General features: G+C 46.2%; 1 protein-coding gene across 1 annotated transcript; it reads right to left on the bottom strand.

The window, feature by feature from the left end:
* Positions 1 to 1,466: 1,466 nt before the first annotated feature.
* On the bottom strand, positions 1,467 to 20,094 carry LOC146045061 (solute carrier family 22 member 6-A-like). Its single transcript, XM_083163753.1, has 7 exons — positions 19,957 to 20,094; positions 13,237 to 13,342; positions 10,150 to 10,302; positions 7,777 to 7,945; positions 3,410 to 3,523; positions 2,485 to 2,699; positions 1,467 to 1,579 (listed from the first exon to the last, which is right to left on the bottom strand). The coding sequence occupies exons 1-7, from the start codon at positions 20,092 to 20,094 to the stop codon at positions 1,467 to 1,469; spliced, it is 1,008 nt and encodes a 335-aa protein (XP_083019879.1).
* Between the last annotated feature and the right edge of the window lie 513 nt (positions 20,095 to 20,607).

The raw sequence follows: 20,607 nt of genomic DNA, 5'->3' as shown, positions 1-20,607 counted from the left end.
AACCCTGGAGACAGCTACACAATAGAGAATGAGGTCTCTGTTTTTACACAGAACCTCACTGGAAGGTCTGTTCATTCAATAAAGCGCAAGCAGAAGGAACAGGCAACACAGAGTAATAAATCAGGAGCCATTACTTAGTTTCTTGCTGTTCATTTAGGAGAGCATCTTGCAAGCACACAATGCTACTGCTCAGCTGCTCAGTGTGTCCAAGTTGGCAGGTGCCTTGTAGCCTGTGCGGCTGCCTGGAGCATCTTTAAGAGGCTCCAAGCAGAGTTCTTCTTCCCATGGCCTGTGGCCCTTCCTCTAGGCATGACATCATGACAATACAGGGTTAGGGTTGGGTGAGGCGAAGTACACACTACCTCCTAGTTTTGATGCTGTACTGTTGTTTCAGGTCACAAATAAAAGCACCACAACCTTGAAAACAGTCTACTTAAATCTAGTATCTATACTTCCCATACACACTAGCTTTATTCTATATGAAACTTGTGGCCCTCTGTGCCTGGGAAGTAATTAGTTAGGAACATTACAGGCATGTTCTTACAGTACATGAGTAGCATGCCCACTGCATAGGGATCATACATAAATACAATGTTGTATCTATAAAGACACATATCTCCTGCAGGTACGGCATGGCAGCATAGAGCACTGCTTGGATGCTTCTGATTGGCTCTTTTTGTAACAAATTCTCCATCAGTATGACAGCTAATTGTATTATTGCATACTTGCCTATCCCAGAAAGATAGGTGGTTCTCCCGCATCCTGCCGCATCCTAGTGAAGTGGTAGGATGAAGATAAATGCACCCCAAATGCAACAATAATGTGAAGGGGTGGGGCACCATTTTGTTCTACCCATACTTGCAGACCGCGGGCATTTCCTCATGTTGGGGGTGGGGCCTAATGACAAGACAATCTGGCCCCACCCACAACATTTCCTGCGGCGTCTCATTTCTGGGCTAATAAAGTAGGTTATTATGTATTATAGTGACTCTTTACTATTATCAACATCAAGTCTGCTATCATTAGCCAAACGTATACTCATTTGGTCACATAAACTCTGGCTAGATGTATCTGGAGCCTTCTAATGCGCTTTTACACTAATCTTGATGCAATTAATATTTACAGACTAGCCCCTGAAGTAATGGTGTTACCTGGCCTCCACTTCTTCTACAGTATCTGCCAATTGTCGATTAGAGGTTTCACTTAGAAATAGTGCTGCTGTCCCAGATATTATCCCTGCCACTCCATATATCGCAGGGGCAATGATAGGAGATATGTCTGACAACATCAGTACCAATGGGGCAACCATGGAACCCATCCGAGCTTTCATTACAACGACTCCCATTCCACTCTGTCTGTACGACATACGAGAGACATCTCATTAGTTATGCATAAATAGTACATAGCTTTCATTATCAAAGACTGCCAGATGTCTAATAAAGTCAGCCATTGTGTTGGTTAACAAATTACCTGATAACTGTGGGAAAAAGCTCACTAGAATACAGGTAAGCACAGCAAAACGATGATGACAGACAGCCCTTCCCAAGCACAGCCATCACTATTCGCACCATCTTCAGCTCTGAAAGGGATCAAGGAGACAGTTTATCAAAGATCATCTCGTTTTTATGTAAAACCCAGTGGACCGGCTGGGTGACTTGGAAAACCTGAACTGTTAGAGGTACTTGAGGGCCGAGGTTGGGAACCACTGAGCTACTATAAGTAAATATTAGCTTTATTTGTATAACCACACCAGCTAGATAAAACATGCCCAAAGAAAAAGAAGGCACCCAGGGTATATTTAACCAACTAGCAGTGCAGTAAGCAAACTGATGTATTGATATATACTGTATATCTATCTATCTATCTATCTATCTATCTATATCTCTCTCACTATATATATATGTGTATATATATATATATATCCTCCACTACAGAGGCAATATGGTGGTGTAAAAAGAATAACAGACACTACTATGTGAGAAACATGAATAAGTGGCACTGCTATGAGATGAAATGTGTATACGGTAAGGGGTACTACTTTGTGGGATAACGTGAATAAGGGACACTACTGTGTGAAGTGATGTTAATAAAGTTATGTGCTGAGTGGCATCATTTGAATTGGTGCTACTAATGCCAGCAAGACCCTCTTGGGGGTGGGCGCTGTCCCTATTACAAATATTGGGCAGGGAGTGCCAATGCCCTTGCTGGCACAGGACACCAAAGTGTCTAGTTACAGCTCTGGCATGTACTTTGTCTCTCTACAAGGATCTCCCTAGAGACTGTAACCTAAAAACTATAACTGGCTTATTGGAATGGATGAGTGACCATTGTGATGCATTTTATCCAGGGAACCTGTAAACCAGCTTTTGCATGAGCTAAATGTTATTATATACAACCATATTAAAATCCAATGATGTTTGAGAAAAAATTTGTCAGAAATTTAGGAACACATAGATGATATCAGTTGAACTATGGTGAACCTACCTTGAGGTATAAAGGCATTACATAGCAATGCTACTCCGGCCAGCATCAGAGAGGCAGACTGCGTCAATCGGCGCCCAATATAGCTCATTAGAATAGCACTTGCCAGCTTAGCAGGTATATCTATGGCTCCAAAGACAAACTGCAGCAGGAAAATACTGACTTCAAACTTCTGCAGGTCCATTACAAGGCCATAAAATGCAAAACTGGTGGAGAACCTTGAGGAGAAACAATACAATCAGCAGACAGAAAACTAATGTAATACAAGTGCTGATAAACTATTACTACATGAATTGTAAGCCTGCAAAACAAGTTAGTACTCTGCCTAATATACTGGGAGAACTTGCTCTCTACAACTTAGTTAAATTTAAACTTGATTACAGCATCTTTTCTAGACAACATATTTAGGTTAGAGGAGAGGAAGTTCCACACTCTGCACGGGAAGGGATTCTTTACAGTAAGGGCAGTTAAAATATGGAATGCTCTGCCAGAAAAGGTTGTGATGGCAGGCTCAATTGTAATATTTAAGAAAGGGTTAAAACCATTGATTATATTGTATAATATAGGTTGATCTTGATGGACTAACATCTTTTCTCAACCTTATTAGCTATGCTACTATGTTACTTTGATACTATATATTATTCACCAGTAAAAGTTACAAAAACTACGAATGACAAATTGCCCCTTCCCTGATGTTTGGGGCCATTTGCTATGGACAGGGAGGTCAGATTTTCAGATTTTTTAGTGCTGGCAGACGTTTGTGAGGGGATGTGTTAGCGTACACATCCCCTCGCATGCTAGTGAGAGGATTTGGGCAGCACGCGGGGGAGGGGGGCAGGTGTTCAGCGGGGCAGCGCTTACCTGTTTACAGGGCTGCGGATATACGCAGCCTAGCAAACAGGGCTGAATCAGGCCAAAATGTACCTACCAGACCAGCATAAGACAAACTGTAATCCTGCGCATTTCTGGAGTGCGGAACAGGTCCAGCGGGGAAGAATGGGAATGCTTTATGCTGTTCAGCTCCAACTGCATGTGAGAGATAAGTATTTAGTATTCATATTTTTTAAACAATTTTTATCAAAGCATTGTACATTAGTTGGATATTAACATTGTGTCAAGAATACATTGAATTCAGCCCCTTCCCTGATGTTTGGGGTCTGCGCATGTGCATGCACCAATATGCGAAAACCCGACAGCGAACGGCTTCGTCCAGATTCAAACTCTCTGCTCCGGACATGGAGGTCCCGGGGCGGGCAGGGGAACGCCCAGCCTTTTGTGGTCATCCCCAAAAAACCTCTGGGCATTCCCATGGGAATGCAGGAGTGTTGATGCCTGCTTGGAACAAGAGGGTGACGTCACATGATGTCAGCACCGCCCCCTTTTCGGAAATCTCCGTCTTGGATAAAAGTAACTGAGAACTGAGAAAAAATTAATTCGATGGTCAGCAGAATTCACTGGCATAAGGGCCACTAACGCTGGCAGAGAGGAGGGGGCCCGGACGGAGGAGGCTGCCTTCTCTTTTCTTCAACCTCCCCAGATCTCCTTACATGTAACCAGATCTCCCTATTCATGCCTTTTTATATTACCATCAGATCTTTCCAACTGTTTTTAGCTTTCAGTGTTCTAATTAAATAACCTTCAGATCTCCCCACATGCCATAAGACCATCTTACATGCCACTTAAATGCCCTTAGACCACCCTAGATGTCTTTGAAATTCCCCTCTGAAATCCGCACATGGCCCTTATTTAGTATCAAGCCTCCTGCATGGCTGATTAGCCTCCATTATTTAACACATTTGCCCCTGGACCCTGCTGGATGTTTTAGAAACATACGTAAATTACATGATTTCCTAGAAGTAAAAGTTGCATAATACTTTATGCTTTACAAAATATGCATTATTTTGGAATGAAGTATGTGCATTAATAAAACAAAGAATACAACTTTAATATCTCTATACAGGCAAATGCATAATACTTTTGACTAAGCTTTATTAATAAATAATATATTAACAGTAAAACACTGGTAAGAGAGCACTACCTAGGACCACATCCAAATGCTCGCATGATAAAGTGTAAACACAGCCAAATACAGATATATACTACAATAACAGGGGGAAGAGATTAGTTCCCATGTACAGCCTATGCAGTGTGCAGCCCAGCCCAGGGGTCATATACCCTCTCTTCCAAGAAAGCCTCTTTAAAGAAACACCTGAATTTGTCCGGCATCCGGCACCGTGGTAAACTAGGACCCTTTTACATATGCCCCCACATCTGAATTAGACCCAATATTAACACACAGCTATTCATTCACATTATGGATCTGATGAGAAGTTGAATGTAAGTCAGTTTTGTGGATCATTTGGTAAAAAATATTGATAATGTCACATTAAAAGAAATCATTTGGTACTTGTTTCCTAGCACGGCCACAATCGCGTCCATCGTGTACCTTAAAGTTAAGGTACACGATGGACGCGATGGACCCGATTTCCTTTGCAATCAGGTCCATTTTGCCGGCAAAGGCAAAATCGGGGGCATTAACATGGCCCCCGACGCGACCGACGCGATTTTGCCATAGGCTTCAATGTTAAAATATTTTTAACATTGAAATCGGGAGCATCGCGTCGGTCTTGTGCCATTATAATGGCACAAGATGAGATGGACTTGATTAAGTCCATTTTACATAGGAAACAATGTGAAATGGGCCAATATGACCCATTTCACATTGTATATGGCCCCGTCATGGTCAAAAAGTTACGCAACCCCATTGTGAGCGTCACCCAACGATTGACGCGTCCCCTCGCGAGGCTCGCTGCGCTCGCCACACTTTATATTCTCAATGTGTCTCCCCCCTGCCCTTGTCCCTGCATCACCCCGCCACCTCTGTCCCTGCATTGCGCCGTTGCCTCTGTCCCTGCGTCACCCCGTCGCCTCTGTCCCTGCGTCACCCCGTCGCCTCTGTCCCTGTGTCTCCCTGCCATCTCTGTCCCTGCGTCTCCCCCCACCCTTGTCCCTGCATCGCCCGCCACCTCTGTCCCTGCGTCTCCCGTCCGTCTCTGACCCTGCGTCTCACCGATGTCTCTGCCCGTGCGTCACCCCGACATCTCTTTCCCTGCGTCACCCCGACATCTCTCTCCCTGCGTCATCCCGACATCTCTCTCCCTTCGTCACCCCACCGTCTCTGTCGCTGCCGTCTAAATTCACGGTTTGCTACACGTACATTTTGGCTCAATCAGTGTGGCATAACTTGAATTTTGGCTCAATCCATGTGGCATAACATAAATATTTGCTAAATCTGGGTGGCGTAATGTCAATTTTGTGTTATTCCAGGTGGCATAATGTAAATGTCGGTACTTATGTACTAACTGGGCTGCCGATTTTGAAATCGGGTCCATCGCATCGCATCCTACCATATCGCATGCGATGCGATGGACCCGATTTTTCCATAGGATTCAATGTTAAAATGGACTGAGTCCATTTTAACATGGAATTCAATGGGAAAAGGGGTCCTTTTCATACCCCTACTATCCAAGTGGGCATGGAGTTGGATATAAACCTGTGGCGAGCGTAGCGAGCCCCGCGAGGGGACACAGAATACCGGCTTAAGTTAAGGCATACAATCAAAAAATCGGCAGCCCAGATAATACATAAGTACCTAAATGTCTAATTCAGGGTGGTATAATGTAAATTTTTGGCTCAATCTGTGTGCCATAACATAAACTTTGTCTCAATCCGGATAGGTATATTGTGAATTTTGGCTCAATCTGTGTGACACAACGTGATTTATGGCTCAATCCATGGGGCATAACATGAATTTTTGCTCAATCTGTGTGGCATAATGTAAATATTGGCTCAGTCTGGGTAGCATAATGTAAATGTCTTACTCCGGGTGGCATAATGTAAATTTTGCCTTATTCCGTGTAGAATAATGGGTACTTATATGTTAGTTGGGCACCCGTTACGTAGTTTGCGTAGTGGTGTTTTGAGAATACCAATACACCACTATGCTGGCTACGTAAAGTACGTAATTTACGCAAATTACGTAACTGGAGCCCTTCTAACACATAAAGGATCATATGCCCACTATCCACGTCATACCCCCAGTGTCCACGTGGGCGTGGAGACAATTTTAGAAAGTGTGGCGAGCACAGCGAGCCACCGAGCCCGAAGCGTGGCGAGCGCAGCGAGCCCCACGAGGGGACACAGATACGCGGGCCCTCGCCACGCTTCGGTCTCGGTGGCTCGCTGCGCTCGCCACACTTTCTAAAGTTAATTCCACGTCCACGTGGACACTGGGGGTATGACGTGGATAGTGGGCATAGTGGGTGTTGTGTGTGTACTGTGTGTAGTGTGTATGTGTGTGTGTGTGTGTGTGTGTGTGTGTAGTGTGTGTGTGATTATACTTACCAGCCAGCTGGCCCCGCCGCCTCTGGGACTCGATCCCCGCATTGCGGCCACCATGACAGCTGTAGTTTCCTACGCTATTAGCGTAGTGCCGCTGAAGAAGCTGGGAAACCATGTGATGCTCCCCCAGCGGCTGCCGGGATCTCCTCCCTCCGCCGCCATTAGGACGCCAGCCCCCGCCGTGCAGGACCTCACATCAGCACACACAACGACCGCCCTGTAATTAACAGCAGGGCGGCTGCCATCTCCCCGCTTCGCCTTGCCACACCTACCCTAGCCCGGCCGCACCTACCCTACGCCCCCCCCCTGCACCTACTAGCCGGTCGCCCGGCAATGGCTGTGCTGCCAACGTAGCCAAAGCTACGCTGGCAGCGGAGCCGGGTGCCCGGCTAACATATAAGTACCGAATAATGTGAATTTTGGCTCATTCCATGTGGCATAATGTATTTATTGGGGTGAACCGGGATGTGCGTGTGGGGGTATATATTGGGGTGCGTGACCCGGGATTTGTGTGCGGGGGTATATACTGGGGTGTGTGACCTTGGATGTGCATGCGGGGGTATATACTGGGATGTGAGAGGGGCGCGCAAAACATTGCTCCGGTCACCGTGGCGCCTAGCTATGCCATTGACCAGAGGCGCTGCTGATGGCTGCCTATGCGCTGGGCTGCCCAACAATTATATGTTCCCTGCGTCTATAATCCCCAGGGTACATCTAGCGTATTCCTGTATGTGCTATGTATATCTGTACTGTCACTGCTGAATTGTTACCTAACCGGCTGTTGCACAGCAATCCAATCTAATTCCTAGTATACACAAGTATACCTGGCCAATAAAGCTGATTTTGATTCATGTAAACATCACAGGCTGTCATTTATAGACTCTTCCACATTACCATGAGGCCAGGAAGAAGATGTAGTACGGTGCAGACACAGAGAACTGCAGCCATCGCCATTCTCTAATCCCATATGCAAATCCTGCTAGCAGAAGCTGTCCGAAGGTAAAACCATAAGAAAAAAATGTGCCAACCACGGTGCGCCCATTGGTTGGCATCCATTCTAGCGCTACAAGAGAAACAAAATAAATTTGGTATTTACAGTATAAAAAAACTCAAACATTTCTGATTAAAGATAAAGAGCGCAGGTCACTATACTGTACACATTAATGCAGGGCTATTTTTCAGTAGGCTCCAGCAGGAACTGAGGCCCTTATTCTAGTTCACTCTTTCTGACAAAATCTTTCTTATGCTGTGTACACACGGGGGCGATAGGGGCTATAATCGCTGGGAATATGGTCGCAGGCGACCATATTGCCAGTGATGGAAGTGTGCCCCGGCGATAAATCGCCGGGTGCGCGCTCCCGTTTTCTGCCCCATTGTAATCGCTGGTCGCAGGAGTTTGCTCCTGCGACCAGCTAATTACCTCTGCAGCTCCCCCAGCAGAGGTTCCATTTCATCAGCGACCATCTCTGGTCGCTGATGAAAAGGAGACACTGAGCAATATATTGCTCAGCAATATATTGCAAGCAATATATTGCTAGCAATATATCTCCCCGTGTGTACGGGGCTTTAGATGGACAAAACCATGTGCACTGCAGGTGAGGCAGGTGTTACTTGTGCAGAGATAATTAGATTTGGGTGGGGTTTTACTTCAAAGTGAGATCTATATTGCAGTGTAAAAATAAAGCAGCCAGTATTTACCCTGCACAGCAACAAAATGACTCACCCAAATCTAATTCTTTCTGCACATTTTAAATCTGCCCAGTGGCGCCGGAACGGGGGGGGGGGCGAGGGGGCAGCTTGCCCCCCCAAAATTACTGAGGCGCTAAAGCAGCTGTGCGGGCGGGCGGCTGATTAATCAGTAATATAGGCGGGCGGGCGGTGGGCTGATTAAGCTTGATCCAGCCTCCCGCCCGTCCGCCTAGATTACTGATTAATCGCAGCCGCCCGCCCGCACAGCTGCTTTAGCGCCTCAGCAAGAATCCGATTCCTATTCGCAGCCGTCCGCCCACATGGATGACTGCTGCGGGGAGATGTTGAGAACCAGCGCCCGCCAATCACAGTGGCTGTGGATGTGATGCGTCCACAGTGATTGGCGGGCGTGATGCGGGCCGTAGGGAGGGAGACTGGTCGCGTGGATCAGTGCATGGGCGGGAGCCGCGGGAGCATCCTACAACAGCCGCAGCAGCAGCCATCACGCTGTGCTGCCACAACTAAAACTTAAAGGTAAATGCTGCTCCTCTCACCCTCCCTTCCCCAGTGACTGACAGATCCAGGGGTTGTCATTTACCCCTGGATTCACACCCAAACAGGTTTATGTAATTATGTCTGATTATCATAATCAGACATAATCACATAAATCTGTTTGGGGGTGACACTGCCACTTTTTCCACTTTTTACGAGTAAATGACAACCCCTGGATTAATGTCAGTCCTGGTGTCTCTGGCCACATGTATATGCCGCTGCCCGGTGTATAATGCTCACGTGTATATGCCGCTGCCCTGTGTATAATGCCCATGCGTAAATGCCGCTGCCTTGTGTATAATGCCCACGCATATATGCCGCTGCCCTGTGTATAATGTCCATGCATATATGCCGCTGCCCTGTGTATAATGCCCACGTGTATATGCCGCTGCCAGTGTGTATAGTGCCCGGGGGTAACATATAGCAATTTAGGGGGCACCAAAATGAGATTATATCTTGCCCCCCCCCCCCAACCTAAAAACGTTCCAGCGCCCCTGAATCTGCCCCCTGCAGTGCACATGGTTTTGTGTCTGGTTTTTATCACCGGCCAACCAGCTCCTACCTGTGAAGTTACAGGCTTGGTTTGAAGAATGACAGGTAGGAGCTGATTGGCCGGTGATAAAAACCAGACACTTTATCACTTCACCGAGCTTAATAAATCTACCCCTCAGTTCCTGCTGGAGCCTGCTGAAAAATAGCCCTGCATTAATGTAAGCATTCTGAGACAAATACATAGATCTGAGCATAGTGATCTATATTTACTCTCTGATCTGACCCTGCTTATTATCATTGGCATAAAAACAAAATAATAATAATAATAATAATAATAATAATAATAATAATAATAATGTATCTGGCATTAAGGATTTTATATTTAAATTATTTTAGATTTGCAGTGCATAGTGTACCACCCATGCCATGTGAGGCTCAACAACAGTGTACAAATCCAAAGGCATATTAAAGCCTGTGGGACGTATGCCGGCCTATCATTAGCAGTAGTCTCATGCAGATAATGTTGTTTAATACTCAGTAAGATGGTGTTCAGAGTAATCCCGGAGAATGCCATCCCGCAGAGACACCGTAAGGTACAGTAAGCCACAAAGCTTGGTAGGAAAGCAACACATGTTCCAGAAACTGCCATCAGGAGATACGAGCCAATCAGGATGGCCTTTCTACCAATTGCATCAAATTAAAATAGCAAAGAAAAAAGTATCTGCTATATCTCTACCAATCTATTGTGTAACCAACCTTATCTTATGTATATTATTTTATTATCATCATCATTATAATTATTACTGAATTTTTTGTTTTATCCAGTGGTGCAAGGGGCCCGGGTATGAAGTAGTAAGGCGTACCTTTAAGAAATATGTTGCCACTCTCTCTATTACTTTACTGATGCCCTGTGTTGTTTACCTATTTAATATGGATTGGTTGGAAATGAATAAAGAAGCTAAGGTGGAAAAGTTTTTTACAACATGGTTACCTTATATAAAGACTCTTCCCGCTGCTCACAAAGATAACCTTCGGAAGGTGGTGCGCCTCACTTCATGGTATAATTTGGAAGTGTGGTCTTCAAATTGCCCCCCTTTCTGATCTTTCATTTAGCATCAATATTAGTATTCCCAGAGGTCTACTTGGTGCCACAACGGTCTTTCGAATGAAGAACATTTACCGTTGACGTATGTAGTGTTTTGTGGTTAGGGAGTGTGGCGTGCGACCCCCCCCATTTTTCTCTTCCCACTTTATTGATGTATGTGGTTTCTAATTGACATGATGTGCTTTGTACCCTTTTTTTTTTATAGCACTGCATACGATGTGTCCACATACATCTTGGCTTTTTTTCTCAATTTGTCACAACATGTAAAACACGGCTTAGCTGTTTTTCCAAATGTAGCAAGTAAATCTCTGAAGCAGTAGAACTTGTATACAGTAATAGATTAGAGAAGCAATTTTTTAGAAAAATCACAAATCGTGACTTTTGCAGAGTCCAAGGTGTGCCATATTGTGCCATACATGGTGCAGTAAAACCAAGATGTACGTGGACACATCTATACATGTAATTTAGTGTAATGTGTTATTCTGCGACAATTTTATGTTTATCTGCAATGTACATTATCTTTCGAGATTTTCCAACATGCAACTATGTACATGTACTTTATATTACTTGCAGTTTTTTTCCAAATAAAGTATTTTGAAAAAAAAAAAAAAAAAAAAGAAATATATCGCAGGTACGCTGTACCACCCTGTTGTCATTTCAGGTTTTTTTTTCAAATAAACTGATGCCGCTGTCCATGAGGTGCTGAATAGCGGGGTGTGGGTGGTGCAGCCCGCACCTGTGTGTTACCCTTAACAGGGGTAACACCATGCCGGGACCCCCTGCAGCTACTGCACTTTAGCTACAGAGCCTCCAGCAGCCCTTTTCCATTTGAAATGCGTCACCGGCTCATGAGCCATTCAGAGCTCGTGGCCCGGCATCCAATCAGCATGGCTGCCGGGCCGCAAGCTCTGATTGGCTTAAGAGCCGGCACCACAATTTCAAAGGTTGAGGGCCACCAGAGGCATGGTAGCTAATCAATAGTAGCTGCAGGTGTGCATTAATTGTAAAGGGCACTGGTGTGCGGCATAATATATAATAGGCATCACGGTGTGGCATAATGTGTACTGGGCATGACAGTATGTGCAATAATGTATACTGGGCATTATGGTGTGTGGCATATTGTTTAAAGGGCATTACTGTGTGTAGCAAAATATGTAATGGGCATTATGGTGTGGCCATAATGTGTGAGGGGTATTACAGTGTGTGGCATTATGTGGCCAAGCCTCTATTGTCATGTAGCCACTCCTCTATATTCATATGACCACACCCCCTCATGACATTTGACCATGCCCATTTTTAGCATGCGTCTGCAGCGTGCACTATCGGTACCCGATACAGACCTGATCACTGGGCTGCAAATCTTCACAGCCCAGCAATCAGGTAAACACTGCCCTACCATAATGGCTCCTCCCCGCACCTGTGTGCAACTTAGAATGCATTCACAGCTATCAAATGGATTTGCCCACCGTGCGCAGCTGCAGAGTAAGTCTGGACTGTGAAGAGATCGAGGCTGCAGACCTTCATCCCAACGGCTGGGCACCACCTGCATTTTCTGGGGCACTCCCAGAAAACACTGGGGTGCTGCCCACAAACGCCGGCCACCTCTCTATCCACTTGAGAATGCCCAGCGATGGCATTTGTTCTCAGAGAACCCCGGGCATGTATGGCCGTCCAATAATCCACAGGCAAATAGGTCTGAATTGGACCCTTAATGTATTGCTTTTAAGTAGTGTCTTTATATCAAGTTAGGGTTGATTTTTTTTTTTTTTTGCATATAAATATGATACATATAATACATATAAGCTCAATATATATGTAAAGCAATTTAGTAGTATACATGGGTAACAAAAAATACTTTTCTACAAGGCAAAGAGGAAATAAAGAATAAACTCCCAAATAAAGTAAAGACTTCATAGCCAACATGTATTACCCAAGAGAATCCCTTTAATCTACACATTGTAAAATGTATTGTATTTTCCATCAATACTGGTGGTTAATGCTTTGCGTCGTTATGATCTATGTTATTTATTATTTTAGTCATACATATGATTAAAAATAACTACATGGCCCTGTAGTGTAATTTATTTTCCCACCATGTACATTTACGGGGATACAGTAAGATTTTGAAGCTGAAGTGTCACCATTCTATGGACCAAGTAGAGCATATAACAGCTTTGGACACCCGCCTTCGTCAATGATGTTCCACAGAGTGTGCCAGAAAAAAAACATAATGCTGTTACTGTATGTGTGTGATTACACCTCAGTGTGCTCATTGCCTACACAAACAGTAGGCAGCCACTGCGTGGACTGAGCCAGTATTTATACAATGGTGGGTTCAGTAGGAACTGGTGACATGATATAAATCATCCATGTAATTGGCTGAATTCTCATGAAAATGCGATCAGGTGACATGATTGGATGACTCCCCTGTCTGCAGGCAATGTGTAGATATTAATAGCAGTATTTATGTACAAGTGCAGGAAATGTGCATTATTCTCCTCTTTAATTGGAATATTACCTGCCAGACAAACTTCCAAGCAGGAACGCACCAACCAGAACCCCTGCCATGTAGATTGACTGAGCTACCTGATTCAGTTTGCGGTGGTTACAGACCAAATCCCACTGCAATAGAGACACATAATTATTTCTTATTCCCTATTTTTCAGTCCCCAGAGTAAAAAAAAGGAATTAAACTTAGTTTCTGATATGAAATATATATGAAAATGTGTAGACAATTACATATAAAATGTGCAGTTTTGGGGTTATTTATATATTTATTTATTACTAGTTATTTATATTGTTAAAGTAAAATTTGCATACACACCATTTTAGAATGGTATGGCCGCCATTTTGGTTCGCATAGTTACGCAAATAAAGTATAATACCCAAGTTTTATGTAACAAAGCGAACCTTGAGCGCTGCCATACTAATACACATAAATTTATATCCCACACTTATACAAAATAAAATATAGTTAAATGTAGGTTTAGTTCGCAGCACATAGTTTAACCAATAATACATGACCGTTTCTGTACATATTTCATATCTTTATGTTCCGTGTCCTATGCGCAGCACTCCGGTCCTTGTTAAAAGTTTGCAAGTCCTAACGGCCAACAGTTATGAATCAATTCCATAATCAATGGTCATTTTGCCATGTGCTCAGAGAAATCTAGGAGATCAGGATGCAGCTGGTTTCCGTGTTGATTTACGACCCCTATGACGACATCTGAAGACAAAGGAACCTAAGTGCATTTTCCTGCACCAATCCAAGAGAAGAGACATTTGATCCTTCTCCCAATGATGACCCTTACTGCCTTCCCCTCTCTGGACTCTATAAGAGTGGGAGCACAGCCCAAATTCTGTCTGTTCTTCCCTCCATTTCCCTGGGCTATAATCTGGACAGATTATAGCGAGCTCAGACCAAGGGCAAAGGCCAGCGCTTTAGATGAGACGGTAAACTGTTGCCTTCCTGTATGTATTTTCTATAGTTATGGCTGATTGTGTTTTGTATCTGTTTCTTTTCCCCTTAGTAGTGTAAAACATATTTTGTATTGTTAGACAACTGTATACTGTGTGATACTGTGTTTCTTTTACTGTAACCCCCTGCTGTTTGCTAGGGACTAAATACATTATTTGGAGACTCTATCTACTTATTTCTTGAGTTATACATGAGCCTTGTCTTTTATTCGCATTTAGCGACAAAGGTGTAATACGGACATTGTCCTTAAAAGGTGCACTCAGGTTGGGTACTAAGTACTGCGAAAGATACTGTCTTATAAGTATCAGGTATAACGTGTATAATACACGGACAAGGTTTGCTTTGGTTGTAAATGATAGTAGCGTTGTCCAAGGCTAATCACTCTATTTCGTCATACTCTCTAGTCATACATTTTAAAGTGGTTAATAAATCACTGTTTGACACCTTGCAGGTTCATTGCAAAAATAGTGAAAAGGCCAAATGATTTTTCCATAAGCTATATGGCCAATCCTTTTTTCCTGACATTTATTTTGGCCATTACTTGCAGTAGAGCTTTACTGTTTGGGTTTTTACTGTTCTCATTATACATCACAACTTCTGTGTCACGACTGGGGATTTGGGACCCGGGAGTGACCTTAGTGCAGTGACGTGCGGTAAAGTTAGTGTCAGGTGAGGCAAAAAAAAGATGGTAGGCACATGTGTCAAATGCACACATACATAGTTAATATATTTACTGTTCACTGATATGTGAACAGACCACACATAAGCTAATCAATATGTACTGTATAATCAAAGGGAGTCCCAGTTGTCTTCCCTGTACCTGTGTCGCTCATGTTTTGGAGTGTGGAGAGCCGGGCCATCCATTGGAGTCCAGGGATACAGCCGTCACCCGCTGTCACTGTCCCCACCCATGCCTGGGCACCAGCGGCATAGTGCAAAGCTAGGTCACCCGGCAGAGCAGCAGCGGGAGGAGGAAGGGAGTCCTGAAATGCTGGGGCTCCAGCAGCAAGAGGAGAGAGGGGAGCCGGGCCACAAAACAGCAGGTGTAGGAGGATGATGGTGAGCCTGGCCACCCTGACTTGCCTAAGCCGGGGCTCCAGCAGCAGTGGGAGGAGGAAGGGGAGCCAGGCCACCCAGCAGGTCCATGGCAGCGGGAGGAGGAGGTGAGTCAGGCCTCTCTGAAATGCCGATGCCAGGGCTCCATTGATGATGGGAGGAGGAAGGGGAGCCAGGCCACCCAGCAGGTCCGCGGCAGCGTGAGGCGTAAGCCGAGGCTCCACTGATGGCGGGAGGAGGAAGAGGAGCCAGGCCACCCAGCAGGTCCGTGGCAGCGGGAGGCGTAAGCCGGGGCTCCACTGATGGTGGGAGGAGGAATGGGAGCCAGGCCACCCAGCAGGTCCGTGGCAGCGGGAGGCGTAAGCCGGGGCTCCACTGATGGTGGGAGGAGGAATGGGAGCCAGGCCACCCAGCAGGTCCGCGGCAGCGTGAGGCGTAAGCCGGGGCTCCACTGATGGCTGGAGGAGGAATTGGAGCCAGGCCTCCCAGTGGGGGTCTCCGGAGACAGCGCAGCCACCACAGCTTAGCATGACAGCGGACACAGGCTGTCAGTGTGTGACAGCCTGATCCGCTGTCCTATCACATCTGCCTCAGTGACAGGGTCGTGCGTCCCTGTCACTGAGGCAGATGTGTAGATGCCGCTTTCCCATTGATTTTTAATGGGTTTTTAAGACGCTTTTCTCCCTGCGGCTTAGCCCCGCCCCCCCGCTGCTGACATTTTCTTATTGTCAGCGGGAGGCACAGCTCCCGCTACCTCCTACACTCCCACAGTGTCCCACCTCATAAATAATAAAAAGAATTAATAAGATATTTATAGCGCAGTATATGTGTTCTAAATATTTTTGTAATTTTTTTTATCATTTATGACAGGTGAGGCACTGCCTCCCCTGCCTCCCCTGACTGCACGTCCCTGCCTTGGTGGCTAGCTGACAACCCAATGGAAACAGGACGGAGGCAAGTGGATACAAATGAGTAAAGTTTATTGCATAGAATGAACTGGTACAGGGGACATTTGAAAGTCTGTAAAAGTCTTTGGAAAGATGGGAACTGATAACAGTTACTTGGAGGCACGTAGTAGAGGCACTGGAGCACAGGAGCTGGAAAGCACAGAGTAGGGCCACTGGAGTGCAGGTGCCGGAAGCACGGAGTTGGACCACTGGAGAGCAGGTGCCGGAAACACGGAGTTGGACCACTGGAGAGCAGGTGCCAGAAGCACGGTAGGCAGTGGTGAAGGTGGTTGCGGGTGCAGGTACTGAGGCACGCAGAGGCAGGTGGACACAGGTGCAGATGCTGGAGCGTGCGGGTGCAAGTGGTCACAGGTGCAGGTAACTCGGAAGCACAGGTGCAGGTAACTCGGAAGCACAGGTGCAGGTAACTCGGAAGCACAGGTGCAGGTAACTCGGAAGCACAGGTGCAGGTAACTCGGAAGCACAGGTGCAGGTAACTCGGAAGCACAGGTGCAGGTAACTCGGAAGCACAGGTGCAGGTAACTCGGAAGCACAGGTGCAGGTAACTCGGAAGCACAGGTGCAGGTAACTCGGAAGCACAGGTGCAGGTAACTTCGGAAGGCAGGAACGGATGAACACTGGCACAGATGAACACAGGTGCAGATAACTTGGAAGCACAGGTGCAGGTAACTGGAAGGCAGGAACGGATGAACACTGGCACAGATGAACACAGGTGCAGATAACTTGGAAGCACAGGTGCAGGTAACTGGAAGCACAGGTGCAGGCGACTCGGGAACACAGGTGCTGGGACAGGAAGCAGGTACTGGATACAGGTACAGGGTAACACTGGTGCAGGTACTTGTAATGCAGGAACAGGTGAACACTGGTGCAGGGTTTTGGAGGCACACAGGTGTAGGAACGCTGGTGCAGGGTGTTGGAGGCACACAGGTGTAGGAACGCTGGTGCAGGGTCTTGGAAGCACACAGGTGTAGGAATGCTGGTGCAGGGTCTTGGAAGCTCACAGGAGTAGGAATGCTTGGAAGCAGGATACAAATGCTGGGTAACTGGAATACCACAGAGCTTAAGCAGGAACACAAGCTGAAGCTTCCTTCCAAGTTATTGACAACAATGCAAAAGCAAAGTGTCTATGCAGGGCTGGGAGGATAACCCCTCAGAGCAGCACTGATTGGCCATCCGGGTGATTGGGAATGGCCACACCTGGAACAGTCTCTGGATGAGGCCAACAGGGAACTTGTATCTTTCAAGTGGTAACCACAGAGTTAATGGCTGAATCAGAATCACCCAGGTGCTCATTACAAGCAAATACTCAGATCTTGCTGCAGCAGGCTGAGAAACAAGACTGACAGGCAGGTAAGACAGGACAAACACACTGAGTTCTGGCAGGATTGTGACATTCTGTATACATATTATATAGGGATGAGCATGTTCGGATTTTTAAAAATCCAAATCGGACTCTGCAATCCAAACTCAGATCCGAGTATGTTCGGGTCTTCCTGCCCAAACTCGGAACGAGGCAAAATCCTAGATCCTATATAAGTTCAGGCGGGATTGGCGCCATCTTCACGCCAGTCCTAGAGAGTAGTGAGAGGCCATGTCTCTGTGCTGTGCAGTGCATTAAAGTGGTGTGGCAACCTGCTCTGTGCTGTGTTATTATATATTATCAGTCTGGGGGTGACCTGTTCTGCTGTCTCCAGTCCAGTGGTGCAGTGCTGCCTGTATCAGTCTGGCAGTGACCTGCTTTGCTGAATCAGTACAGTGGTGCAGTATCCAGTCCAGTTCAATGGTGCAGTGCTGTGCTGTATCAGTCTGGGGGTGACCTGCTCTGCTGTATCAGTCCAGTGCAGTGGTGCAGTGCTGTTCTGTATATATATAAGTCCAAATAATTTAGACAGGGGCCATCAAACCAAATAATTTTACAGGGGTGCCCTGTGTGTATGGGATACACTCCCGGTGGCACATCTTTTTTTAAATGCTGTCTGTTGTGTATTGGGTACGCTCCCGGTGGCACATAATTTATTAGGGGCTGCCTGTTGTGTATTGGGTACGCTCCCGGTGGCACATCATTTATTAGGGGCTGCCTGTTGTGTATTAGGTACGCTTTCTGTGACACATAATAATTACAGGGGTGCCCTGTGTGTGTTATGTACACTCTCTGTGAAACAAATATTACAGGGGTGCCCTGTGTGTATGCGGTACACTCTGTGTGACACAATAATTACAGGGGACGCCTGGCGTGTATTGGGTACACTCCAGGTGGCACATCATTTTTAACGGAGAACAAAATCTTGGAGGATAAAATAGCGAAAGATTCAGAGACACTTCCTCCTATTGCTGAAACTGCTGCCATAGATGATGAAATGCCAAGGACGATGCCCAATGTCATAGTAGAGGGCATGTCAAATCCAAAATGCCAAAGTTAAGCAAAATGACCCAAAAAAATAAATGTAAATCATCTGAGAAGAAAAGTAAACTTGGCAATATGCCATTTACGACACGGAGTGGCACGGAACGGCTAAGGCCCTGGTCTATGTTCATGACTAGTGGTTCAGCTTCACATAATGATCTAAGCCAGGGGTCTTCAACCTTTAAGACAGTGTGGGCCACATTAAAAAATTCAACGAAGCCCGGGGGCCACTAAGCTCTACTGTGGTATTTAGCACAGCCCTTCATAGATAGACATCACAGCCCCCATAAAACACAGCTCTTCATAGACATCACAGCCCGCGCATAGATAGTTGGCACAGCTGCCCATACACATAAACCCTGCCCCCAATATATAGTCAGCACCAGGGCTATATCTAGACAATTAGGGTCCCAGTGTGAACAGAATAAAAATGCAGCCCCCCCCCCCCATACATAACTTGATATTGCATAAATAGCGTGCGCCGTAGGTGCGCGCTCCCAAAAAGGGGTGTGGACTAATTATAAGGGGCGTGGTCTAATTTTAAGAGTGTGAACTAGCAGGAAAACAATTACCTGACACCTCACTTTTGCAACCTGCATGATCAGACATTGGTTACCGCAGGAATGGTTGTTGTCCTTCCACGCTTAAGCTGGCTGAAGACTGCACAGTGACATATAAACATGAAGGCCCAATACACCATGATTCCCATTACACAATATGCCACACACCATGATGCCCATTACACATTATGCCACACACCATGATGCCCATTACACATTATGCCACACACCGTGATGCCCATTACACATTATGCCACACACCGTGATGCCCATTACGCCACACACCGTGATGCCCATTACACATTAAGTCACACACTGTGATGCCCATTGCACATTATGCCTCACACCATGATGCACCTTGCACTATAATGCCCCCAATACTCCTGGATGCCCCCAGCAGTGGCTCTCACAAAATGCCACCAGTAGTGTCCCTCACAAAATGCCACCAGTATTGCCCTCCGTAGTCAGCACTGCATTGCACAGCCTGCCAGCCCTCCCATAGTCAGCACCACATTGCACTGCCAGCCCCCCCATAGTCAGCACTGTACAGCCAGACAGCCTCCTCCCCATAGTAAGCACCACATTGCACTGCAAGCCCCCCATAGTCAGCACAGTCAGCCAGCCCCCCCTCATAGTCAGCACCCAGCACCCCCCCCCCATAGTCAGCACTGCATTGCAGCTATCCAGCCAGCCTGCCCCCCATAGTCAGCACCTCATTGCAGCCCCCCAGCGCTGCATTTAGCCAGCTTTCCCTTCTCTAAGAAACCTGCCTGAATCTTCTGCAATGTCCCTGGCAGAGGTCTCAGGAAACACAGCAGCTCCATCAGAGGGCTGGCAGCGGCGTCTGTCTTCGATGAAAGGGCGCAGGCGGGACGAGTGCACGGCATCAGGAAATACACAATGCGCATGTCGCGCACAGTCCCGCCTGCCCCAGCCACTGCAGATCCATCTCCACCGCGTCCTACATGCAAAGGGGATTAGCGCGGAAGGTTTTTTTTTTTTTACATGGCATTGACAGGCGGCAGGAGGCGGGCCACACAAAACAACTCAAAGGGCCACGGGTTGAAGACCCCTGATCTAAGCCCTACTCCCACTTGCAAAATGAAAATGATAAATGAAAATATATTGATGTAGCATTAGGCACCTAGTGAGACAGTTGTTGTCTGTGGGGTGGAAAAAAGGACATCAACATACCTGGGCAGAGGACTAAAAGAGCCACAGTATGTGTCTGGAATTTCTTCTACCCCAATCCGGACAACAAATGTGTCACCATTTGAACCCTATGTGATGGTAGAATTAGTACGGGTAAGGATGTTAACCACTTGGGAACATCATCCCTATTACATCACCTACAAAGCGTTCATCATAAGTCACTATCAAGTTCTGACACTTTGGCTAAGAGCGTTAGCATTCCGATGACA

The sequence above is a fragment of the Crinia signifera genome, chromosome 11, assembly GCF_055691185.1.
Source record: "Crinia signifera chromosome 11, ASM5569118v1, whole genome shotgun sequence".
Taxonomy (NCBI): domain Eukaryota; kingdom Metazoa; phylum Chordata; class Amphibia; order Anura; family Myobatrachidae; genus Crinia; species Crinia signifera.
The sequence above is the reverse complement of the archived record's forward strand: the minus strand, read 5'-3'. Positions and strand labels throughout refer to the sequence as shown.

What these genes read in the sequence shown, in the direction of transcription:
- LOC146045061 (XM_083163753.1), bottom strand. Translation starts at nt 20,094, where the DNA reads ATGCGCATTGTGTATTTCCTGATGCCGTGCACTCGTCCCGCCTGCGCC. An exon ending in GTTTGTCTTATGCTGGTCTG is followed by an intron (nt 2,700 to 3,409) that starts GTAGGTACATTT and finishes TTTCTCCTCAAG; the next exon opens with GTTCTCCACCAGTTTTGCAT. An exon ending in TAATGCCTTTATACCTCAAG is followed by an intron (nt 1,580 to 2,484) that starts GTAGGTTCACCA and finishes GATCCCTTTCAG; the next exon opens with AGCTGAAGATGGTGCGAATA.